This window comes from Monopterus albus, unplaced genomic scaffold (assembly GCF_001952655.1).
Source record: "Monopterus albus unplaced genomic scaffold, M_albus_1.0 scaffold227.1, whole genome shotgun sequence".
Taxonomy (NCBI): domain Eukaryota; kingdom Metazoa; phylum Chordata; class Actinopteri; order Synbranchiformes; family Synbranchidae; genus Monopterus; species Monopterus albus.
The window spans coordinates 212895-240162 of record NW_018128107.1 but is presented as its reverse complement, the minus strand read 5'-3'; the positions used below and the strand labels follow the sequence as shown (position 1 = coordinate 240162).

At 41.0% G+C, this 27268-nt stretch overlaps 1 protein-coding gene across 3 annotated transcripts in view; it reads right to left on the bottom strand.

Moving 5' to 3' along the window:
• prkcab (protein kinase C, alpha, b) overlaps positions 1–27268 on the bottom strand; it is a 93454-nt gene that overhangs the window by 63364 nt on the left and 2822 nt on the right. For all 3 annotated transcript variants that reach the window (XM_020619852.1, XM_020619849.1, XM_020619851.1), the window contains exon 3: positions 1379–1461. Coding sequence is in view for 2 of the 3 variants with exons in the window: in XM_020619849.1 (XP_020475505.1) it covers positions 1379–1461 (83 nt within the window). In the remaining variant the exon portion in view is untranslated. The remainder of the gene's footprint in view (positions 1–1378; positions 1462–27268) is intronic.

The following is a 27268-nucleotide window of genomic DNA, read 5'->3' as shown; positions in this document are numbered from 1 at the left end:
GGGATGCCTAAGGAGCCTTGCAGCCCATCCTCCCGCCATTTCCGCTCTGCCTGCCTGCACCGTCTCCGATAGGCCCACGTGACGTCATTCAGCCAAAGATCAAAGAGGTTCCTAGTTCTTTTCCTCCTCAGCGGAGCAACAGAATCCATAATCCGGACACAGGTGGCATCAAACGCAGAGAGGAAAGTCACTGGAGGTATCGAGGAATGCTGCGTTTCAGTGGAGTGTAGGTCTGCTGCCAAGAAAGCAGAGGCAAAGTCTGCCGATGTAGAAGGGGTAATAATCCTCCGAGTATGACCAAGGATCATCTGGGTGGGGGTCTCTGAAGCTCAAAGCAAATAAGTCGCCACAGATCAAAAAATAGTCAAATTGTCAGCGGCAGGCCCAATACAACGCCGCCATCTTGAAACTCCGCCTTCAAAATCAAGTAAAATATGCCCTATAGATCTTTGAAAAGTCAGCAAGACGAAGAGAAGCCAACACAGAGCAACTGCTTGGCTGTGCAATGCAAAAGTGCTCTCCTGATTGCCTGGGGTGCCACAACAGCTTCACTAAATCGCATCGATTTTCTGCCTTTTTAATAATAACTTCTGATGTTACTTAATGAGAAGACCCTGGGAATCACAGGGAGGAGGTACTGAACAAACATGGTGTCATCACTGCAGTTAATCAAGTATGCAAAAAAAAATCTGAGTCATTAAAAACTGAGATTCTGATGTTCTTATCTGTGTAAACATGAAAGAATATCAGTGTGGGTGTGTGTCTGTGTCTTAATTGGCATAGCAGGGGAACATTCATTAGTAGGTCTTTCAGGCTGGTGGAGCATGAGAACATCAGTGTCTAACTGGCATTTTGTGCTTGTAGTCGTAGAGTAGAGATGCAGAATGTACGGGACAGTACGAGGGCTCGACTTCCTTGCTGAAGCTTGTTACAGATATCAGTGGATGGTGCAGCTGTGCTTAACCTTCACCTCTTACCTACCACAGATCAAAAAATAGTCAAATTGTCAGCGGCAGGCCCCTAAAACACATGCCATCCAAACAGACATACTGCTCCCAGAGGGACCACAGAGGTCAAACTCCAACACCGATAAAACAGCACCACCAGAGTGAGGCTCCTGCGACTCAGGGGTGAATCCTCCTTTCTCTAAAAATATATACTCTGTTTCGGCTGACAGAAATAAGGTGTTTCCTACTTAAAAAAAAAAATGTTTAGCCTATTTCAGGTTTATTTTTTCTCTCACACATACAGATAATGCATTGTGTTGTAATATATAGTGTACCACAGAATTACTGCTCGTGTGTGTCTTTATGTGCAGATGGATACTCTCAGGTATTTGGTCTTGAATGGAGAAGTCATGCATAAAGTATTAACTTACATCTGTGTCAGGACCCTTGTCGGCTCCAGGACAGGAGAAGGTGACAAACTCGTGGCAGCGTTTGTGAACCACAAAACAGCACACTGAGGGAAGAGAGAGAGAGAGAAGACGAGAGTTTTACAGTAACAGGTTACGACACAACATCGGGAGCTGCATTAGACACAAGAAACGCAAGGACATCATCCTTACATTTATTGTCTCGTGCCTAATGAATGTTCTCTGACAAATGAAGAATCAGCATCTTATTTATCATAAAGCAACCTCAAAACACACAATCAGGCTCACGTGTGTGCACCCACACTCACACCCACACAAAAAATGTCATTGTGTGATGTGCCTTCTGCAGCTGTCGGCTCTTTACAATCAGTTGGGTTGATGCTGACTGCATCATCATCACCCCTCTACAGCACCAAAGTATCACCCCCTCATGACATGACACCCGGTGCTGTTATCACATCATCGACGGCAGCATTTACAATTGGATGCCGCCACAGATCTGGTGGGAGAAGCAAAATCGTGGACATCTGTGACAGAACACAAGCCGACTCTCTCTCTCCGACTCTCGCACCGTGTACCCAACCGCATTTTCCCTGCTATTATTTGAAATTCCTCATTCTTTCATTTTTTTTCCCATTCTCACACAATCTGTCTGCTCCGCTCACTGTCAAGTTGCCTACTTCTTCATGTGCATTTCTGTGCTCTCCCACCATCACATTTGTGTGGTTTTTATCAGTAACTCTGCCAACTAAGTCGCAGTTGCCAGACAATCTGAAGGGCACTGGTTAAACAAGAGAAATGAATTTATTGAGGAGTCCAAGAAACAGCAGGGGTTTCGACTGTCCATGCAAATAGCTGTAATGTATCAGGATGCTCAGTCAATCTGATACATATTGGTAGATAGATAAAGTCTTCATAATCACAGGTGTCATCAGCCATAACACATCCAAACACAATACTTTGTGCAGCTCTTCTCTCTGTTTATGTGTATCAGAGATGGATATTCCCTTCCTGCAAGTGCAGTGCTAAGCTAGTGGCAGTGTACAGTATGAATTCATCTCTTTGAGTAATAAAGAGGAAAAGAGGAAAAAGAGGGGGGATGAAAGCTCCACAAAAATAACAGCCCACGCTGATTTATTTGTGCTCTGAAGTTGTCATCTGTGCCATTTGTCATTTTCCTAATGTACAGTATGCAAAAATAGAAGCAAGCTGGATTCTATACATAGGTGTAGATGCATATGATGGGAATTTCTAGGACAGCAAAGAATTTTCAGCCATGGTGGTGGCGGCACAGCTCTAGGTACTGTATGGCAATGCAGCATGTTGGTCAGTCCACCACTGTGGTCCAGGCTGAAATATCTCAGCATCTATAACAATTACTTGCATCACCACGACATATACAGACATTCCCGGTCCCCAGAGGATGAATCCTACTGATTGTGGTGATCTCCTGACTTTTCCTTGGACTTTTCCCTTTCCTTCCACCTCTGACTCACCCCAAACTCAATTAAATCTGCAGTGTGTTTTTGAGCTGCAGCTCTGTAAGACACTTTTACTGAGCAGGATTAATTCTCAGTGCAACCATCAGGTTTCCTCTCCACAGCCAACTTATGTCAATCACAAATGTAGTGATGTCTGTACGTTTTTCCCCACCCTGCATCTCTCAGCGCTCCTCACACCCTTGGCCACACATCTAGTCCTTGCTGATCTCAGACCAGTTTGAGCTTCCATTTGTGCTACAGTGTGGAGCTTAGCAGACTGACTTGACACTGATTTCAGCTCAGAAGTGAATAAGGGCCACAAAGCTGTGAAGGCATAAAGCTAGCTTTTAACTGTGTGTGTGTGTGTGTGTGTGTGTGTCAGGCAAGCTTGCCCAGACTTAAACAGGACAGAGACTAAGACACACACACACACACACACACACACACGATCGATCTTTTAACTGTGTGTGTGTGTGTGTGTGTGTGTGTCGGGCAAGCTTGCCCAGACTTAAACAGGACAGAGACTAAGACACACACACACACACACACACACACGCACACGCACACGCACACATTAATCTAAAAACTGTCTTAAGAAATTAAGAGCCAATATGTTGCAGTGGCTGAAAGACAGAGGCACTCTGGGAGCTTACAGGGTGTTACACGCATCCCACCAAACAGGAGGAAAGCTGTGAAGACACCTCACATACCTTACACAACACCTGCATGACAAGGGCTGAGTCAACAAAAACATAAGTTTCTTCACAAACTCCTATGATGAGAGAGGAAAAAAAGAGGAAGCAACGCACTCAAAGAGACTTAATTTAGAGTTTTTTGTGATGCAACTATCTTTTGTATGACTCAGCCGGAGGTTGGGAATCTGAGTAGTAAGAAGTGTAGTTGTCACCAGATGGTTTAGCCCGCACAGGAAGAGCTATGTGAAGCAGCAAGAGCAGAGGTGACACAGTGACATACTGTTTCGTCAGGGATATTATGATGAATTACTATGGGCTTTGTTTTACCAGTCTAATTGCATAAGCACAGAGATAAGGGGCTTTGGCTTTACAAAACAGCTTACATAACACAAACGCTTCTTTGTGAGCGCGTGTGCACAGGGTGTAATGCATATTATACCCTATGTTTGTATGCATAATTTGAGTGCCTGTCTCTATAGGTGGGCAGGTAGTGGTATGTTTTCACACATAATTTATGTTGGCATTACTACGCCGCTCCATCCATATCCCCATCTCCTCATCGCTGGTGTTTTAAAATGTGGATTTAGCCCTGGCTAATCTGGTGATGGTGGTCGTCAAGCCAGTGATGCCGTGCTGGTGCCCAGAGGAAAAGGCTTGCAGTGGAGATAAGGGAGAGAGGACAGCACACCTGTAGCACCGGACCAACTCAGTACCATCCAGACATGTTCAATTGATCTGAGTCTCCAGAGTGCATTCAAACACAAAGAGAACTGAGGCTTTGATCTGAGATCCACAGGAGGAAAAGAGGAGGGTGTGCAAGAGGACAGATGAATATGGGTTTGGGGTTCCTAAGACTGTAGAAACTGATGTTTCAAAGGCAGTCTCAAATGTCTGCTCAAACAACTACTGCAATCTTGTATCATCTTTTAGTGCCAAAATATTGTTGAGGTGAAGTTACATGACAGCTTTGTCTGAAGGGAAAAGATGGAGGATAACACAAATTGTCAGGAGATTGTGCATAAATTATTCATTGCACCTTTCTTCTTGCCATTACATAAACACACAAGCTTCCTCCAATCCAGGCTGCTTGTCTGTAAAATGGTCTGTTTCCCTCTTTTTATGACCCAGTCTTTCTGCAGATTGTCATTTCAGATAAAAAAAATAACAGCAGAGAAGAGGGGGGGGGAAAAAAAGAGGATGAAGGAGGGCACTCTCCTCTTTTGGTTATTTTTAGGTCCAATTCTGGCCAGGGTTGGAACAGTGTGTACTGAACCCCACCGTGGTGGAGAAGCAAGGGAAGACATTTCCTCTACACTGCTCTACACCTGGCCAATGCACACTATAAATACACAGGCGGCTGTGCTCAGAGGCCAGCGTGCATGTGAGAGAATGGTGAATGATGAATGAAAATCTATTCCTGCCACAAGCCTGTGTAAATGCTGAATGGGAGAAGTGGAAAAAGCTAAATGATAACCATAGAGGGAACCAAACAAAGGGCCACTTAAAAGCGCTTTAGCCTACAGACAGCGGAGAGACACACTCCTGGTCTGTGTCAAGTTCTTGTCACATTTTGATAGAGTTTGAAGGTCAACGAGAAAATGTAAACAGTCTGTTTATCAGCCAGACATGAATAACTGTTCTGGAAAACACATAAAACTCTCTGTTCATCATTGCTTATATTTATTCTATGCTGCAGAAATATGTGCTTTAAAATGTAACTGTCCCCACAATCACCAAACATACCACTGCAGTGAGTGACAGATCTGAGACTCTCGGAGCCCCAGGTCACATGACCCATAACAACCAGCTGTGTCTTGAGACTGGTGGAGATCGATGGCTAGTGACCACAGCTGGAGTGCCGCACTGTGACAGTAGAGACAGTCAGAGAGGCCCAGCAGTGACCACTCTGCAGAATACACCTGCAGATATTTTTATGCAACGAATGAGAGCTTACTCTATTTTTTCCTGTTTCTGTATTTCTCTTATATTTCTTTAAGTATAATGTTTGAGGGATAAATAAATGCACCCACAATATTTCCATTAGTTCAAATGGAAAGTGGACCATATTGTAGAACAACAGATAAAGTGGGAAATCTGTCTGTCACAAGACATTCTTTCACATGCTTTAACTTTCAATAGCTGACCCTTTAATATCACTGGCAATATTGCGTGCCTTGATTTTTCAAGTATCTAATTCACTGGATAAGCCAAAACAAACATTCTGGTTATTGTTCCAAATGTTATTCATATTACCCACCCCTATAAGACACATACCATATGGCTATAGTGCATGAGTAACTCTGTAAGTAGAGAGAGTATATCATGTTTCTTCTTTTAACTTATGTTAATGATTTTATTTTTTTATACGATTTCACTGCAGATTCTTATACTTTCACACATTCTTTGCCTCTGTTAAATTTTTGTAGCCTTTTCCTACAGAGGGAGGGAACTAACACAGATGCAACAATAACCAAGGCCTGGAAACACTGTAGTACACATTGCAGGTATACATTGTCCAGACTTGGGGATGAAATTCTATTAGTTAAAACTATCATCTACACCTCCTTATGTTTCCCCACATCTCTCCCAAGTGGTTCAAGCTGCAATAAATGTCTGTGTGCATAAGGATCAGCCATGGCTCTATGGATGGCAATGTCAGTCACTCTACCACTTTGGTTTAAACTGACAACATTCAGTACAAACATTTATGATGTCCAGAAGGTGGACGCTAGCAACTTTGGTGATCCCCAACTTTTTTTTAACACCATTATGAGGTTGATATTCTATACCCTGACAACTGTTGGATGCAGATATTTCTCCAGAAGATGAATTGGAATAGCAGCAAGCTACAGCAAAACGTAGTTAAACTACTTGATTAATGTAGTTCACTGCTCCCCATCACTGGTCACTAGTGTGGCTGTAGACTCTTGGTGTTATAAAATGAGTCATTATTTCATTGACTAACTTTATACATTCAATCATCTATACTGTACACATAAATTCATGCATTACCAGGTATGATGCACACAGACAGATGTGCACATGCAGCCCCGTACTGGCGCACACGCTTTTTGCAGTTCTAATACTGTTTATATTAAGAAATGGCCACAGGGGCACTGGATCAATTATTCCAAACTACAGGTGGGTGTGTTTGGCTGCCAGACATCTCTGAGTCACACCAGGGAAATAGTGAGTCTTCCTCATGAATTAAAGATGAGTCTGAGCACAGATGAAGACACAGACAAATAGACAGGTTTCAGTATGTACATGTGAATATATGTTTCTGCTTCTGATTGCACACATTCTCCATCATTTATTTACACACAGTCATATGCACAGAAATGGAAACATTTCACATACGCATAAAAACACATTCATTCACTACTTAGGCTTTATCTCTGTCAGTCAAGACACACACCGGCAAGTGCACACACTATGTATGACTGGTTCTCGTCTCCCACCAGTTATTCACCCAGACACAAGATTAGACGCACATATAAACACACGTCCTGTTGATGAGGCATCACCTGGTCCCCGTGACCATGTATCAGGTGTCAGTGGTAGTAATGTAATGAGTCTGGTTAACTGAGGCTCTGAGGGTGACAATGCTGCACACAGACATGACCAAATTAGACTGGGAGATGTGAGCAAGTACACGTACAAACACACTCACAAAGCACCTGCATATGCACACAATCAGCCACCTAAGGTAAGAACTTTCTTTACCATGACTCTGGCTTCTTTGTGCACTCTCTACACACACACAGAGCACATACACACAAAGCAGGCGGCCAGGCAAAACGCAAAGGTCACAGTGTGATGCCTGGGGACAGGCTAGTACCACATATCATCATCAGAGCATCTCCCACTCCTGCAGCACTGAATGCCCTCTAATTTCTGTGAGATTGGTGAAGTCAAGGCAAAATTTGTCTTAGGACATTTCGAAACACAAATAATGTGCCTCAATTTTTTTTTTTAAGTCACCTTCCATAAATTCTCTCTCAGGTCTTGTTTTTCATCTTTCCTGTCACTCATCGCTCACTTTCCCTCTCAAATAGCAAAAGACAAAACAAAAAGAAAATCTAAAACTACATCTGTGGCAAAAACAAACAAGCAAGCAAGAAAACAAATGAAGCATAATGAATATGAAATGTACTTTAATTAATACAAAATTAAAATGCAGTGGAGTCCAAGGCACACTGTTCACACTACTCAGTAAGTAAACACATTTTTAGATGTTGCATAAAAATATAGACTATATCAAATACAAACAAGTGAGCTCAGTTCTCCATTACTGGCCACCTGAATGTATTCTTTTCAGTAAAAAGCTCAACATTTATTCTGCTGCTTTGCATCTTTTTACCTTGCAGAATACTTTCGTTTGGCAAACTGTATTTCCAGACAACGTGAGTTAGCAAAGCCGCTGAAACAAACAACGCCATCATGGGTAGGTGCTGTCTCTACATCTAGATAAGCTGCATTCATCTGGCAGTGTGTGTTAAATTCTGAACGTGGCTTCTGATCGGTTCTCTTGTCCATCTATCAAGCCAGGGGGTCTCAACCTTTTGTAGCTTAAGGCCAACTTAAGGACAACCTTGTCAAATACCCCCAGGGTATGTATTTCATGTATTCAGGGTCATATTTCCTCACCACATGCTTTGAAGCTTTTATTGGCACAGGGTTGTCTACCACATTACTTTTTCATTTCAAAAACTGATCATTGTCACTGCACCTGAGGAAACGCTGGCTGGCTAGCTAGCTAACAGCGGTACAACATGTTTGTCACTTCCTGATGACAAACGAGTGATGAGTCGGTGTCATGATATTCAAATGTAACTGGTCATTGAAATGAATGCATTTTAACTTGATGTTTTAATTTATGTGAATTCTTGAGCACATTTAGTAAATACCTAGTTTTCCATCCATCCATTATCTCTACCGCTGATCCTGAAGAGGATACATACTTAGCTTTGTACTGTAATTTACAAAATAAATATAACATAAATAAATAAATACATAATTTTAAATAACAATTTTAATTTAACCCTTTGCAGTACTACTTCACGGCCCACCAGATGTTGCTCTGGGGCCCACTGATTGAGAACGGTTGCTCTAAGCAACCTAAAAGGTATGTTCCCATTACAGTGGAATAACAAGGGTCGTGCGCTGTGTGTTCCGCACTGGTCGGCACCAAAACGCATAGAAATTCTTGCAGGTGCTGTACAAAATGGGGCAGCTACAATGCTACTGTTGCTGGCAGTAGATCACCAATGTTATGCTTTAGAGGATCAGACAGTTTTTTTTTTTTAAACAGTAGCGGTACTTGTCTGCTGTCGTATAGGTTGTCTGTCTTTACCTGATCTTGACATATTAATATTAAACATTGGTTACATACTATAATCTGGGTTTCTATGGGTATAGGCGAAGCAAGGACGAAACAGTGATTGGCTACGCGCACAGAGGTCAGCACAACCAGGGTCAAAGTTCAACAAGTTTGAACTTTCCGTGCACCCCTGCTCCGTGGACATCAGCACAGGACCTGTGCACTGCACCACATACATACTGTAATGTGAACATACCTTAAGTCTGCTGTGCCTGGCTATGACCAGCCGAAAACGCCAAGGTGAGTGGTCATGTTATCGGACAAGAACGCTTTTCACTGCATTTTCCTTCTGAAATCAAAAAAGGGTTTTGCCTGTTTAGTAGGCTACATGTAATATATTATGTAACTGATGTTATGTTGAAGAATCTTTAATAAACTTTCACAACAATATGTGTCAAGTATTTACACAGTCTGGTTTAAATTTATGTTAGGACTTTTCAGCTTTATTGTCCAGTTTAAAACATTTTTTAGAAAAGTAATCAACAAGTAATTAAAAGCAATAAGACACATAACATTGAAGTAATAAAAAAATTGTTCATTTTTTACAGGGTAACTGGACATCTGTAATCTGTAACCCACCAGCACTGGCCACAGGTTCTCAGAAGATACAGGCAGACACACTGCCGAAAGGCTATAGCTGCTGAAATCCAGCTGATACAAGGTGGGAGCTAAGCAGGCCAGTACACTTGCAACTCAGAAGTGCCAGATTTGATGTTTTCTCTTGACCTTTGTCTTTGCCTTGTACTGTGTCGTTCTCTGCTCACATCAAAGCAAACGAGCAGAGATGCTTTTTACCTCTTCTACAATCCTTCGTGACTTTCTTACATCTCCACGTTCCGGCGGCCTTTCTTTGCACAATCTGAAGTGGTCTTTTCATGAATCTTTGATATAACGGATCTGACAGCAAGCTCCTCAAAACATGATTCTATTCAAGAGTATTTCTCTGTAACAGTAAAGTGACAATACATAACACTCGATAGAAGATATTCTCTTACAAATGAAACATTTCATTTATTTGCAATAAAATACACCTTTTTCTAATACACTCAGGGGTTTTGCTATCTCTCTATGTATCTACGCATCTATACTGCAACATGAATATTGCAGATGGTAGCAAGATCCTCTGCTGATCAAAGAATATCACATCAGATCTGGTATACATGTCAGATGCCCAAACATGATACCTCATTCAGACATGCTTGGCAAGTACAAAATGGCACAAGACATCAGCGTTAACAACGGCTACACCTGACAACTGTTTCCAGCTGTGTCTCCATTGAGCTGCATGAATAATAGCAAATTTATGTATGAATCATGTTTCTACCTCTGTGATAAGAGACACATCTACAGTACCTGGAGTCAGATGAACAAACACGACGCCTAAATTAAGATGAATCATCACAGCCTTTTGTGAGCATGAAACACCAGGTAGTAAATCGTGACTAACAACACTAACATATTAATTTGACAGCATAATAGCTGATACAGTATACACACAGGTATCATAGCTTACAGTTAAAGATAAGAGCCATCTAAGAAACTACTCATTTTCTGTTGTCTGAGTCTATAGTACAGTATAAAACAGGTTAAGACAGCAGTTAACACTAACACACTGAGGAGAAAAACAGGCAAAATAAATAATATAAAGGAAACGATGGACATGGACGGGAGGGAAATTAAGGAAAAACATAAAATAGCTAATTAACTGAGGTGGCAAGAAAGATAAAGCTTTTTTTGCGGCTGAGTATGTGTTAGCCAGTTGTGAGTCAGTATGCATGGTATGGGCACAAAGTTGCCATCTTTTCATTTTGCTGAGCTGATGAGTTGATCCTGGGTCAGCTGGGGCCAGTTTACTGCACAGCTGCCAACCAGACGAGAGCAGACTAGACAATTGTCACCATGAGGTCTGCTCCTTGTCATAGCCAAATATATATATGCACATAAAGTATATGCACACATTTATATATGTGCACACTGTATATCATCCACAACCCCTTTCCCAGATATCCATGTGATTCTGGGAGAAGACTGAGCAGACGCTTACACATGCAGACACAGACTCCTCAGAGATGCAGAGACCTGAAAACACACACACACAGGCACAACCTCTCATTCTCTGTCCCTCTTAAGCCACCCAGAAGTGTATTTTTGAAGTACAAAAACTGCAGAGCCCCAGAGCAACACAATCATGCTGTATTGAGGTCAAGAGTCTTGAGCCTGAAAACCTGGCCATTGTAAACTGTGAAGCAGGCGGTAAACTGTTTTGTTGCTTCAGCCACTTTATTGCTGATTAATGGTACTCGGCTGAGGAAGGAGCACGACTCTTCTCATCACTAGGTGTCACAGTGCTCGACTAATTGGCCCAGTTAATCCACACATCTGCATCCGAGCCTATGCAGAGCAATTAGTCAGCCTGTCAAGCGCATGGCTCGTACTGTGTGGAGCTGAATACGGGAGACAAACTGAAAGGCAGCGGCTGAGGCGAAATGGCATTCTGCACTTTCTGCAAGATGGTTTCAATTAGCACTGCTACCTGCCACACTACCCCATGGTTTCTTCTTCTTTTTTATTCTGTAAGCACTTTTATTTTCAACTTTTTTCTGTTCATTTTTAACAACAATGCTCTGGTTTTTTCAGCCCTGCTTGTGTGCTGGCTTCAAAGACAGCGGTGTCAACCAGGTTTGCCAGACAAGTCACTTTGACACATTTTTGTTTGCATTTCCATGCACAACCAAGGACACGTACACATCCACAAAGCCCTTAGTCTACACGAGTGATTCATAAAGTAGATAAAGTGAGAATGCCAAGAAAAAACATAGAGAGCAACCTGTACACATATCTGGTCATGACTCCTGCTCTCTCGTACACTGAATCACTCGTGACCTTTTACTGAGCAGACAGGACCACAGTCAGTGGTCAATGAAACTGGAAATGAATGAGGTTGCCATTTAAACTAAAAGCCACCCTCTCCTCTGAAAACATGAGCAAGATGTGCCGTGAGCGGCCACATTTATTATAAGCTCATAAAGTCTGCCTTTTTATTTTTGGATGGTTTAAAGGAACAATCCACTGTATTAAACTTCTAAGTGCTGTCAACAACTGTGCTGTTCAGTTTTTAGTTCACGCTGTACACAATGGTGCTGAGCTAAATGCTAACATCAGCATGCTAACATTCTCAGAATGACAATGCTGATGTTTATCAGGTATAATATTCACCATGTTAGCATTATAACAGCTGCGAATTAGGACAAAATAAAGCTGAGACTCATTAGGTTTAAAGGTATTTGGTCATAAAATCAGTGTTTTACAAATTTTAGTTAAAACATTAAGGGATTTTTGTCTTAGTGGCTCCGATTTCATTTTAGGACAACACAGCAGTCTACAAGAACTTCATACATGGCCCGGAATCACAAATGTGTGTTGCAAATGAGTATTCAGTGCCTCAGCAAAAAACTCTATGTGCATTATCTAAACAATGCATGAACTGAGACCAAAGAGGAGACAATAAAACCCTCTCGGGTTTGTAGGACAAGTGGTTTTAAGCCTTGCATACTTCTCTTAGGTTCAACTGCTCCCTAAAGTGGGCCGATTTTGCTGGCACATTGATTTCATATGTGGTTAACCTCATTTTCAGGTACAATTACACCCACCTCTCTCTGCCACTGTACAGTATTTCTTAACAGCTCTCTCTGCCTCCACATGAAGAGCTGCTCTTATATGGGGGTCTAATTTTTCACTAAGCAGCTTCAAACTGGCACAGTGTTCCAGTGGGATCTGCGCTGTCCATGCAGCCGGCGGGCCCAGAGTCTGTTGACACAGTCTGAACTGACTTCTCAAGGTTATCGTGTCTGTCTGGCATTCAGTGCGCATCACAGCACAAGTTGGTTGCAATCATAATGTGCCTTTGTCATATCTGCTACTGTAGGTGGAGAAACATTATTTGTGTGAAAGACATAGCAACCGTTCAGTATATAGATGTGTTTGCAGGTGTACAGTATGTGAGTAGGTGTTGCCATGTGCGGTGTGGTTGATGTATGGCTTACTATTCCTGTTCTGCAGAGAGTTAGTCCTTCTGTATCAGCAACAGCTACAGCAGAAACTGTTAATATTCACACAAAACACATGCACATACTGTGTATCTGCAAGACCACATGTTTAGACATCATCATATGTTGCCGTTATGTGCCAGAAGTATATGAAATAAAAGAAGATTTGATTTGGGTGACCTTCAGTTTTCGCTGTGTGCTCTGCATGTAGACATTGCTTACATGTACCCCACATCAGTTTTTTTCTAAATTTTGTCTTGAGTCAAGCAGGATGGCCTGTACCTTTAACTGACTTAGTAAATATATTAATTTATACAACTCAAAGTATTTGACCAGAGCTGAAACCATTAGTTGATTAATCGATACATTTCTAAGCCTCCATCTGCTCCAGTGTGAATATTTGCTAGGTTTTCTAGCCTCCTTTGAGACCTGTGGTCTGTTTGGTTGGACAAAACAAACTATTTATGTATGGTAACTTAGGCTCTGAGAAATTATCATCACTTGAATGAGAAATATCTTTTAATCTTTTGGCTCAGTTTTTCTAGCATTTTATTTTAACAGCATCTTATTGTTAAACATTTCCTTGCACTAATTCTACAAGGCAACCATGCCTTTCATCAAGGAAGAGCTCCATTTTGCATGACAGATGCATCAAGTTATGCTTCATTTTTGAGACTTCAAAATGTTCTGTCCTTGGTTTTCTAATCTACTGTGTGTTGATTAGAAATGTATGACAAAACCACATTTATTGGTACAGCTGTCGTTGCCTGGGTGGATGGCTTAAAATAAAACCCGTTTTCCTCCAGAAAATCTGTGTAGTATTTCATACTTTGCACACAGAGGAATAATACAGGCGCAGTGTACTGATAGGTAAAATTAGGTTAAACTCGCATAAGTTTATCTGATTATTATCAACAATATAGCAACAAAGCTCAGCACAATCTATAGCAGTAAACTGAGCTTCACCCCTTTAGGAGTCAGGCCATAATGCCACTACTGAACTAGCTAGGAGGTTTGTTGGGTAGTCCCTTTACCGTTCTGCAAAGTCATCACGTTTATATTTCCTATTAGTGAATATAGAGTAATAAAAATATGGTATAGTGTTTGGACATATTAAAAGTGAGTGTTAGCTTATTAAATCTTTAGCTATTTCTGTGCTTTAATTCATGGATTAGCCAACTTTTTTGGGCCATTTTTCATTTCTCGTGAACTCGTTAAGATCCTCAGAATCTATACTAGTGCCACAATTCTGGATTTAACAACAGTTGGCAAGAAACAATGCAGCCCCCTCAACCACACATTCTCCTTATACAGTGAAGATAACAGTACTCATAAAGGTTTAATTCATTTAGTTATAAAACCATATGCATAATTGATATCTTTCGCACTGTATTTTAGTCTTTTGGCTTTCATTCCCTATTGTGTTCGTTTTGTAGTGTAAGATAATATGGAGTTTAAAAAAGTGGAGTTACAGTGTTCCCAACTCAGACTAAGATGACAGCCTCCATCTCTTGTCCTCCCTCCTCTCCTCCCCAAGAAGTGAGGTGAGTACACTGCAGATGGAGTGAATGTGCATGAGTGTATGTAAGAGAAACAGCGAATAAATAAAGGGGTTTGTATGTGTGCTGATGTGTTCATATTGAATATCCTCTCAAGAATATTGGTATCTGATATCAAAGATAACTGTCTGTGTGTGTGTGTGTGAGAGTGAGAGAGAGAGATTCTCTTTAATTCAATTCAATAATGTAAATCTTAATGTTTCTAGGCAAGACCAGAGTCTTACTTATAATCACATACATCATCAGCTTGCAATTTTCCATAACAACAGCAGATACATATATTCCTACAGTATATGGTGGGATTTACTTACAGATGATAGATCTTATGTGGATGGTATCTTGCAATTTTAATCCAAGAATTCTAGGCACCGTGTATAAATTAGAAGCAAAATGACTGAAACTGGCCTTATCTCACACTGGTGAAGAGATGATACAGATCACCACCAAATTCTAATGGATTTTTAAGTGGGCAGTACCCTGCCTCTGCAAAACATTTCATCAAAATTCAATCATTACCTTTTGAGGTTTACTGTGAACATAACGGCAAACACCAGTAAAAATATAACCTCCTTGGTGAAGGTAAGAATAAACAAGGCAGAAGTAAAAGCCAGACTGCAGTAACTCCATTAGCTAAAGCCAATTTACACATTTCGTCCTGTTTTCTGGAACTTGATACACTAATGTCTTAGTAACTGAGCTTATATGATAAAGAAAAAAAAAAAATCCAACTTCATAATAGAGAAAAATGCGATGCCAGAAACACTGAACTTGCTAAAAGGAAACTAGCCAAGCTTAACAAGCGAGTAGTAACTGCTGTCTCCACAGCCCCTGATTTAATGGAATTCATGTGCTTTGCTGTGGTTAAGCTACCGTTAAATAATTAATTACTAGCCCTAAAATGCACTTTTTTAAAATGCGTTGCATATTTTCAAATTGAATTGAGTGTTTATTAAATTGATAAGGTATCACATCAAATAATGTGCTGCTGTATTGTTTTCAATGTAATACAGGACACAGATGATTTACACATCACTATTTTCAGTTTTCATTTTGATTTTACATGTCATCCCAACCTTTTCAGATTTAAGGGTTGTACTCTGTTTGTAACTTTACCTATGGGTGAAAATTTGCATATTTGTTTACAGCAGGGAATCTGTTTCTGGTGATAAATGTGTCGACAGATGGACAGGCAGGTAAAAAGGGAGCGAGGTGTGAGGATGACTAAGCGATGCAATCTCTTACTGGGTGACCCTCAAACTGTAAGCACATGCATACATACACACACATACATTTGTACAGTTATTTTATGAGGACAGTCACGGGCATGATGCATTATCTAGCTTGTTACCCTAGTATTAGCAATCACAACTAAATGCCTAACGATTACCCTAATCTACACTGAATCTAAACCCTAAAACCAAGCCTTAACCCTCAAACAGCCCTTTGCCTCTGAAAGTGAGGAGATGCCAAAATGTCCTCATTGACATGGCATAAAACTGAAACCGGTCCTCACACTGTTGGCCACATGAGAATAAACACACACAAACTCACAGCGCCACAGGAGCAGGAAGAAGAAACACTCTTCAGAAAACAGGCTAACCTTCTGTCTCTGCCTCACCCTCCCCTCCCTCCTCTGAACTGTGAACTGGATGAAACATGTTTTATTTTCTGACATGTAATGACTAAAAATGAAAAACTGATCAGTAACAAAAATAATTAATCGCTGCTGTCCTAAAAGGCAATTCGCCAGATAATGCAAAGAGCAAAACAACTGCTCCATGATTCATTTAGAAAACTTGTTGATCACTATTGATTATTGCAGAGCTTTGCCCATCAGAATCCATCATGTGTTCTGGCTTGCCAACCACTTCATACCGAAAATGGAACAAATGAGCTCCTGCTTAATCATAATGAATAATAAGGATAATCACCTTTATTTGACCAAGTATGTGACACACAAGGAATTTGTTTCCAGTACAGAACCAAGGCAGCCATCTGCGGCGCCAACTCAACGGGGGCAACTGCAGCCATCTGCGGCGCCAACTCAACGAGGGCAACTTAGGGATTCAGTGTCTTGTCCAAGGACACTTTGACATTTGGCCTGCAGAAACAGAGATTCGAACCTCAGACCCTCCGTTTGGGAGATGACTGCTCTACCCACTGAACCAAAGCCAGCCCAGATGATGCATGATGGTATGATGATGGTTTCTGATTTACAGATTATCATAAGATCTTATAAAAAGATGAACGTACATATGAGATCCTTATGGAGTACTAAATAATAACTAGATCCCCATGTTATTTTTTTGCTTACCTGAAAACCCTTCAGTATCACACAGATACAAACCCAGCAAGCTCAAAATCTGCCCCTTGTGCTCACTTTATGTGGGTCAAGATTGATATGTCTGTCTCAAAACATTCCCAAAACAGCCACGGGTGTAATCATTACTAAACGCAGCTGGAGAGGTGAGACACACAGGGGTGAGCACCCCTACTCTCAGTTCCCTAGGGGAGAGCTGCTCCTTCCAGAATATAGCGCCTTGCGATGCTCATTCAGGCCACACAAAAACACATACTTATTTTATTGATCCATTCACCTTGAGTTTGAGACTAAGTGACACTAAATATATGTTGTCATGGCAACAAATGCTTAGGTAGATAAGTGGTATAGACCAATGATGGGGCTGAATGTCTTATGCTGGAGTATAGGTCCTCTGTTATGTGCTGGCAGTCCCTCTCTAATAGAAATCACTGGTGCACCATCTATTATGGATGAAGGTTAAACATCTTTCACCCCATAAAGCCCTGCTGAGACAAAGCAAAGGCTACGCCGGTTTCTCTTTGCATAGATTCCACTATGAGCTCACACTGCTTCAGTATAGGTCAAATAATCCAAGACATAATTAGGCATAAGCATTAATTAACCAATCGGCAGTATGCAAAAGAAAAAAAAATACAAAAACATACTGACACCATACTGTGAAGAAAAGGTCATTTTGTAACAGATGCTCCAACAGCATATCTGTGGCAACACTCAGAGCCCACAGCCCACAGTTTACTGCATCGTATCAGGAATCTCTCCTATCTTTCGTCTTGGTGCCATTTTTGGAAACCGCACAGATTAAATCACGATGCTGTGACTGCTCCTGTCACCCTCTGTTGTATACAGCCACATCAGAGTTCCAGTATCGCCGTTCCCTCTCTAAGATTTCTCCCCTCGGAGCCTTCCCCAACTGCTCTTTTGCCTTTGTTTGTTAAAAAAGAGACTATTGGTGAACAGCATGTGTCATCTTACTGTATTACGCTCCAATGCGTTTCAGCAAAAACACACAGCCAGCTCCCTGACAATTAACTACCCACTCTCAGCTGAGTAATGCCACAAAGCCAACAAAAAGACCCCCTTTTAATGTCACCAGATGACACTGTGTTATGCAAGCAAAACATTGTGACATGATCTGCTAAGATCGTTAGTTAAAATGAAAATATTGCACTTGCGGTGGTCACTGCTGCACTGAGGATGGGGGCAAAGTCTGTCGTGAATTGAAAATGTTTTAGTGCTGGTGGTTGCAATCACCAAGTGCTGTTGGTTCAGAATTTCATCACTTCATTAGATCACAAATGTTCCACCCTGACGAGGGTAAGAAATGTACTGGTACAGCTATTCAGGCCAGTCTGACTTGTACATATGGAAGTGTTGAATCCTCATTTAAGGATTATTTGGAAAACTGGAGTTTGTTTTGTGTCGCTGATTTTTAAAAGGGAAGTGCTCCCCTGGGGTATACTAGCTGGCAGAGATCTGGCACATCACTGGCAGACCAAGGCCAAGCATTGTTACCATGGTAACTTTGGCACACCATGCTGATGTCTGGCAACAGCTTACAGTAGCTAGTGACGATGAGGGAAGAGATAACTTAAATGATTTTGTAACAGGTTTGGTGCATGGAACATTTAAGGGGTATATGCATGTCTGTGCTAAAACACGGTGCATTTTAAGAGGCAATAATAACGCAAACAGGATATACATAATGTATGAGTGTGTGTGGTTGTTAGTCTACACGTCAGCTCTGTGATAGACTGGCGATCTGTCCAGACCCCGCCTCTCGCCCAATGTCAGCTGGGATTGGCTCCAGCGGCCCGTGACCCTATTCAGGAAGAAGCGGTGTAGATAACGGATGGATGGATATTGTTTAAAATGTTTGTGTCTAATACTGTATATATTTTTCTATTATTAATAAGTGACTTTTGTTCCAGTACAACATCCGCAAACCAAACATTTCCTACTGCTATTACCAGAGTCCAACTGGCAAAACACAGGCTGCATTTTTACGATGCAGTCATAGCAAATGGAATATATTTGTGTACATCGGTCTCATTTACAGCCTTTTGGGGGCCATTAGTTTGTGTTACTGTATGGTACAATACAGTACAAGCTACTGTCCATGTTTTAACACTGGGTATTTCTGTAATGGATCTATTGCCCCCTTGTTCTTCACAGCACCGTCATCCATCCCTTCTGTTGCCTGTTCCTCTCTCGTCCTCATCATCCCCTCTTCACAGCAAGGAGTTTTAAATGAAGGCTCTTTGTTAAGCACCCAGACTGCGGCAATCCCTTTACGTTGAGACATGAGGAGGTCTTGTGTCACTCTGACTTTAGGGGTGCTAACTGGCACACAGATCAAAAAGCCTTCTGGGCACAAGCTGCTAAGGTTCCACAACCCATTATGACAAGCCACCAACGTAGAGAAAGACAAATGAGGACCAGTATTTCTCAAAGTGTGTGACTTTGGTGGGCTTTACACAAGTAGACTCAGGATTTTATTCTATACTGTTAAGCCTAGAAATTGTGGTTTGTTTAGCTGTAGATGACAGAAAAGGGCTTTAACGATACCTGAATGAAAATTCAGTGAAATAGTAAAGTGTGAATGTACTGTATAATATGAATATGTAATACTCAGGGGCCTAATGTACTGAACAAGAACAAGACTAAAGGATTGTAATCACCAAGAGTGGATGCAATCGGATAACGTAAATCACACATCAAAACTGCCCAGAGGAGCCGTTACCATGATAACAAAATGGAAATAGCCCATTTTGTTGCAACGGTAGTGTTTAGTGAAGAGTGGAGAGAAAGGGAAGGGAGACAGAGAGAAGAAGAGTAAAGGAGGGTGGGGGCATTAGAGAGATCCAACACTCAATAGTAAAAAGGGGCATTCTGAATGTGGAGCAGAGACATCTTTCAAGAGATATCGGTAACTGACTGTGAAGTGAAAATGAAAGGACTTCTGCAAGATTTTGATGTCAGTTGAGTTGGCTGAAAAATATATAGTTTCATCAGATTCTTATTGTGCTGCATAGCATTCAGAATGCAGTGCATGCATGATTTATTTGTTGAGAATATGATGATGTAACGTTTGACTTTGCTGTTCTTCTAGGTGCTGTCATTAGGCTGTAAAATCTCATTTTCTTTTTGAACATACAATTGTGTTCCTTCCCTTCCACTGATCAGTTTCTCAGTAGTGATAATAATCTTAATTAAGATTTAATAAAAACCTGAACTACCCACGCTTTAAAATTAATAGATTCTCTAACTCTTTGTTATTTCCCACAAATGTAGCTGAGTAAAGTACAACAGAAAAACACCCACGGAATGCTGAGGAGAAGATTTTTCAAAAACATATAACAAGACATTTGTAAAGCAACCAAAGCAAAATGTAATTAATTAGCTTATTGAAGCCATCTTCACACACAAAGCAGCGTGGAACCCTTCAGATCTCAGCAGCGTCACTTCAGAGGAGCTGCACCGCATCTCAGCCTGCCCTTGTGTAAGATGTTTATTGTTTGGGGCCCCTCATCAGGAGCTGCGCAGCTCTTGCTCTCATGTTCCAGCACCCCCACACTTCTGTTTCTTGATTGGTTAATGAGGTCCAACGCTCCATTCTGAGCGGAGGAAGTGATTGGCTCCACACCTACACTGCCATTAGGGCTCAGTGACGATCTCATTGGAGGCATGTGTCAGCCCTCATCATGCTAACTGACACATACTGTACATGATGTCGCCCACAGGGGTAACAAATGTCCCAGAGAGCGGTGGAGCAGCCTACACCCCACGCCTTCATCTATGCACACGACAAAGATCTCATCATTATCACTTGATGTGAAGTAAACAGTCACTGAGAGTAGGCAAATTGGCTGTATTTGGTAAGTAAATATCTTTCAAACACAACAAACTGGGCTGGTTCCAGTTATGGAGATGTCAGCATGGAAGCAACGAGCTGACTATACAAACAACATGGAGATATACACAGTATTATAGCATGGTGAGCAGACTGTCCTGCAAACATCTGCCCTGAAATGTCCCTGAGCATAAGTGGAGAATGTTTCTTCACTACACTACTGCTAATGTTACGATCAGGATATTAAAGATGCTGTAAAGTAAAAACTTTTTAATGTCCTACTTCTGTATTCCTGTGTATTTGTTCTGCTATCTCTTGGATTATGCCAAATAAAGGGAAGCAACTAATGCTACTTTTCACAGTCATATGAAATCATATTAAATGAAGTCACTAAATTAATAAAATATCAATGGCAGCACCAACCAAACCAACATTCCAAAAATCCCCAAATATTTAATTTCTTAAACCATAAGATCAACTAAAACAGCAAATTCTCACATTTGACAAGATGGAACCATCAAATTTTTGGCATGGCTAAAATTAATTAATCGATCATCATAATAGCTCTTGATAAATTGTCTTTCAATCAATTAACTCACTCATCACTACAACTTTAGCCAAATATATGTTAACAATGTTGTCTTTATATCAGATCATTTCCTGTACAACATATTTCTGATCACTCGTGTTAAACTTAGAGCATACTGTACTGTACATAAACATCCAACCAAGCAGTTTGCCAGTACCAATCATACAGTAGAAAACCACAGCTGACCATTAGCTTGTGGGTCATATCTAACAGGGGAGTGTTATAGCAGGAGGTGACTGACTGGACGCCATTGGCCAAACCTTTGTTTACATTCCACAAGCGTGCGGTTGTACTCTAATTTGTTCATTTCTCCCTCCTTCGCCTGCTGATCCAACACCACAGATGAGGTATGTTTGGGTGCATGTGTCCTGGGTATTTCATAAGCACACAACATCCCACTTTGAGGGATCCAATCAAATCGGACTGTTCTAATTTAAATCGCTCCACTAAATAAACCCTGCTGACTTTATCTGTTTCAATGGGAAATACATCACATTAGAGAGGATAAAGGCGACACAGCTCACATTTCTCTGTGACTTTAAAGCAGCTACTGTATAATCAATATTTCTATAACTACGAATCAAATGACAGCGTGAAAACAATGCAAAACAGCTTGTTCATAATAATGAACCTACAGAGAATTACCAGCAGAATCTGTGGCCCTTCTCAGCTTTATAAAACATTATACCAAGTTACAGCTTATGTTTTGATTTTCCGGTGCACAACTTTACTGTTTAGGTGCATTTTCATTGAGTCCTTTATGGCCACACTAGGCAGTGGTTTTCAGCAGACAAAGCTCTAAAAGCCAACTGTACACTACCTCCTCAGCACCAAACAACAGGAGACACAATTAGTGACTAGCTGGTGAAAGTACCAGAGCATTTAACAGCTGAAGAGCCAGATATTTTCATCAGGAGTTGGTAGAGATCAGAAACATGACTTCAATGAATGATCACATTTCCCTGTAACTTGGGATGTGTAAATAACCAGTTGCTTGATAAACAGCCATATCAACCTAAAAGATTAAATGAAAATGGGCTCTATTTTCCTGAGCAGAGGCAAATGCAAAGTCTAAACTTCAGATGAAAGCACATATGGAGGTGTCCAACAATTCTTTCTTTTGCAATTTTGATGACACGTGTTGCATAATGGGCGCAGCCAGGCACAACATCAGACAAAACTGAGATTAGCACATTTGGACAAGGCGGCTGTGGCTCAGGAGGTAGAGCGGGTTGTCCCCTAACCAAAGACACTGAACCCCAAAGTGTGTGGGTATGGGCAAATGGCTGTAGGTGATTGTTCACTTTAAATACAATTTAAAGTGCTTTGATTTCACAGCGTGCATAAAAAGACACTATAGAGAAAGTGTAAGACCATTCATTAAGCCTGAGTTTGAAGCTATGCTGGTTTTGCGCTGACAGAAAAATAGGGCCCAGTATGTCAATACTGTGTTCACAACTTCTTTGCACTGCCCCCAAGTGGACAAAAAATTTTTGTTATTGCGAGTTTAAAATAACATCCGCACCTGGTCAATCTGAGACATCACTACTCATCACCTACACGTAATATCGCCACTGTTTTCACTCTGCTCTCTTTCATCTGCTCTGAGTAGTCACACTATTTGCGTTATCTTTGCCAAAACTCTGCAGCAAGACGCCAGAATGTGTAAGAGGCCTCTTGACTTCATCATCTCTCTCTGCCTCACACTTCCACCCATGCAATTGTAAATCCTCCTGTTTTTATTTAGTCTCATACTTATGTGTTCACCTTTGCCTTCTTCCCACCCTTTCTAAATTGTTACATTGTCTTCCCACTTCCAACTGCCTCTTCCTCCATCTTTCGCCTTTCATTTGTCCAGACTGCTCTCAGGCATGGGTTCTCAGCTTTACAGATGGCACAGTCATTTTCACAGACACTCAACTTCAAAGGCTGGGGCGGAGGGGGAGGCAAGGGGGAGAGCAGAGCCTCCAGCCTGGTGGCGAGTGTTCCAACATGGAGACACGCTCACATCACTGGTTTAACTGAGATGATATGATGTTTGGAGAAATGTTAACAGAGCAGGCAGCACTGTGACAGCTGGGCAGTGATAGTATTCCTGTAGAAATCAACAAGACACAACTGAATTTAACTGATTAAGATCTGATTGATATGATTAACCCTTTGTTAATGTGTCATATTTTCTAAATGTACAATAACAGAAAGCAGATAAATCCAAAAAAGCAACAATACTGAAATGACTTAAATAAGTAATTTATTATAAAATAGTTGATTATTACTATAATTATTTTATCTTCAAATAACTGCTAATTCACTGCAACTCTGCTCAGCATTTTATTCCTTTTTTGCGCATCTGCCCAAAAATAAAGCCCTTAGACAACACTGAACATTACACGTATGCAGTATTTGCTGGATGTGTTTTTTTTTTGCTGTTACAATAAATGTATGAGTCACAAAAAAATAAGTAAAAATAAAAAATACAAGCTGCAGAGAAAGAAAGAGACAAGGGAGGGACAGTGACGTTGAAGTTGAGCTTATCATGGTAATGTGTATATAAGCGGGGTACAACTCAGCATGTCCATATGACAGGATGCATCACTGCTGCGGACTCCCCACAACAGACCACGTCACAGCCAACCAGAGAACCGAGCACTTCTCTAAAATGTGCATTATATACATCAACCACTGTGATGATACAGTGAGTTGTAAGGTGGGATTGATGAATATCACTATACTGAAGTGAGTCACATCTTGCAGAGTTCCTATGGTTACTGAAAATAAAGGGGGTCACAGCCATATTTATAAAAAAAAAAAACAGCAGTGAATAAGAGGCTTCCGATCATATGATATTAGTTATTAAGTGATTCATTCCACTACTTATCTAACACGAGTCCTGAATTTTTGTCACTGCAGAGCAAGAAGCTCTAGGCCGCCCCTACTCTAGCCACACCTAAGAAACCATAAACTAAACCATAAATTAAAGCTGGTGAGATTTACCTCACACATGCAACATTTGCCACCTTAAGCGGCATAGATACAGGCATGTCACAATCACTGTTGGAGTTGCAGAGGCACACGTATCTGACTTTACATTCTTACCTCAGAAAAGCTTTTTTGTAGCTGTTCAGTTCTTGGGATTTACACATAAACAACAGCTACTTTTGCACTGACGGAACGAAATTTACGCCTTGATTTAGAGACACAGGGAGATAAATATTTGTGCTACAATCTCCCTGTACTGTGTTTTACAGTTCCATTAAATAAAAATCTAGTGACCCAGGTTTCCGTAGTGTTATCAACAATTACATTCTACATCCATCCCATGAAGAAAAGAGAAAGGTCTGTACATCAACACATCTGGGGACTATCCAATGACATGGTTCTTTAAAAAGCAATGCACTGCACATTCTAAGAACAAGAGCTGTCCACATCAGAGAACATGCATCTGTCAGCGCATTTATGGTCACTCCACTGACAAACAATTCTGCAAATGGACAGTTCAGACCCCGCACGCATATGTATGTATACACTCAATTTCAAACAGGAAACTGGGATCATAATGTCACTGAGAAAAAAGACACATGGATTTTAATTCATTTCAGTGCAATGTAAAAGCACACAGACATGCACAACATATCCAGTCTTATTCCCATCCACTATTACCCTAAAGAAGACCTGTGACTTTATAAATCTGGAGTTAAACTGGTTGGTTACAGTATATAAAAGGCATAGGCCTCCATGTGGATGTGGGTTGGACGTTGGTTGGGCAGAGACTTAATTAAAGCCGCAGATCTTCTCACTGCAGTATCACTCTGTAACATGACCTTACAGAGTGACACTAACTAGCATCAGAGGATTCAACGCTGTAACTGTGGTGCAAAGACACCATAAGTAATTTTAAGTCAGATGCAAGTGAGAAACTAATTCATTATAGGTCAGCTGTCCCAATTTTTTTTTTTGTCACACCCTTGGTTATTGGTAGTGCATAGAATAAAAAATCTTTTTCAGCAGTGTATAAATACATCTTTGATGCCGCATATTGCAAATAATTTTCAAACGTAATTTTCTCTAGCCAATATTACATAATTCATTTGCATTATATTTTAAGTTTCCATTTTGTGTAAAACCTTACTGGTGGCATCAGTAAGCCTCATTATCATTTTTCCGCTCTATTTGTGTTGCACATTCTTGGCCCTTTCCATTGCCACTCTCCCCTTTAGCTGCCATAGTATCAGATGACTAGTGAGAAATGTTACACTAACAAAGATAATATCAACAAGGTTTTGTTTTCAGAGAATATGGGGCCCCATGACTCCAGAAGCATTTATACTCTAGTCTGTGTAAAATGCTAAGTAAAATCCACTGCTCCTCAAATAAGCAAAATCATTAAAAAATGTCAGTATAAGCAGCCTGAACCTGTTTACAAGGGTGGTTTTCATATTGAAACAATGGGTGGTCAATTGCATTACCAACGAGTAAGCCACTAGATGATCTGTGAGCAGATGTTGTCAGTGATCTTCGTTAAGCAATACCTGGCCTGCTGATATAATGGAGACACAGAGGTTACTTTCCAGTACGGTTAGTCCCTCTGGTCTTCCGGAGAGTATAGGCTGCTTCTCAGTTAACCACCATGGCTCTTGGACTCATTTTGTGCTTTGTTTTATTCATGCTATGCTTTTTTTTTGAGCATTTTAACAGCTTTTTTTTAATTTTTACTACAGATTTTAGTCATACATTTGTCTTTACTGGCCTCTCTTCTCATAGGCTTTCTTCGACTTGGTTCTTGCTTTTTGACAGCAGTGTTGGTTTACTAGCTAATAAAGTTAATAACTTTCTTCTTCATTACCATATCGGCCCTCCAAAATATATTGCTGCTTTACCTTAACTGTTAACTTTACAGGGTATGGATATCAATATACATCTGACTTGGAGGATGAAGTGCTAACCTCTCTAGATTTTGAAAATTATGGGCAGGCTCCAAATAGCCAACCAACTGACCCTATATCCACAAATTACAACAAACCTCCAGCTGTAGAGCAGTCAGAATCAGTCCTGAATCAACAAAAACTGACCTATGCACATATTAATCCTGAAGTAGAGAGACTTGTTAATGGCAAGTCAAGAAACTGGGACCTGAAAGACTCTGAGGAACCACTCCACTTTCCTTTAAGCCCCAAACACCGGCTGAGTAACTTGGCAATGCCTCAGCCAGACGCTGCCCGACATCAATCAACATCACTTAATGGTGCTGCTTCAATGAGTAAGCCTGCCTCTCCAAACAATGATGGCTCCACTTCTGCTAGGGCAACTGCTTACTATGATCCAGTGTATTCCATCTTTGCTGCCGAGTCTCCTGGCTTTGACTCATGGTGGCCTGAACCACTTATCAGTGAAGATGAAAAAGCTGGCTTGGGTTATGGTTCCCCAATGGAGACCTTCAACACGGACTACAGTGCAGATGAACATGACTAGAATAACATTCGCCACCTTGTCTAAGAAACTCTTTCAATATACCTCCAAAAAGGGGTTATCAAGCTATGTTACTGCCTCAGTACTAGAGTATAGCCAAGGTACTTGCATGCACAAAGAGTCTTCAATGCTTGAGGGACCCTCCTTAAGTTACCAACTACTATAGGACTGCAACCTATCTGGGCTGGAAGACGTTCTCCTTGTATCTAAATTTGGGATTACCTCTTGGTCTCAACAACATTATCAGCACCCGAAAAGTAAATTCTTCTGCAAGAGTAAGTGAATCAGTTCTTCATCCACTTCGAAGCTACATTAACAAGTCCAGAGATGGCTACCAGCAAGGCAGATCTCTTCAAAGTCAGGTATTGGCCAGAATTTCCTTATCAAATGCCTGTAAGCTCAACAGACACCTGTTGAGAGCCTGCAACAAGTCAATCAACTGCCTATAAGGGTGATAAGAACCACAAAAGGTATGGCTACCACATCAAACTGAAACCTCCG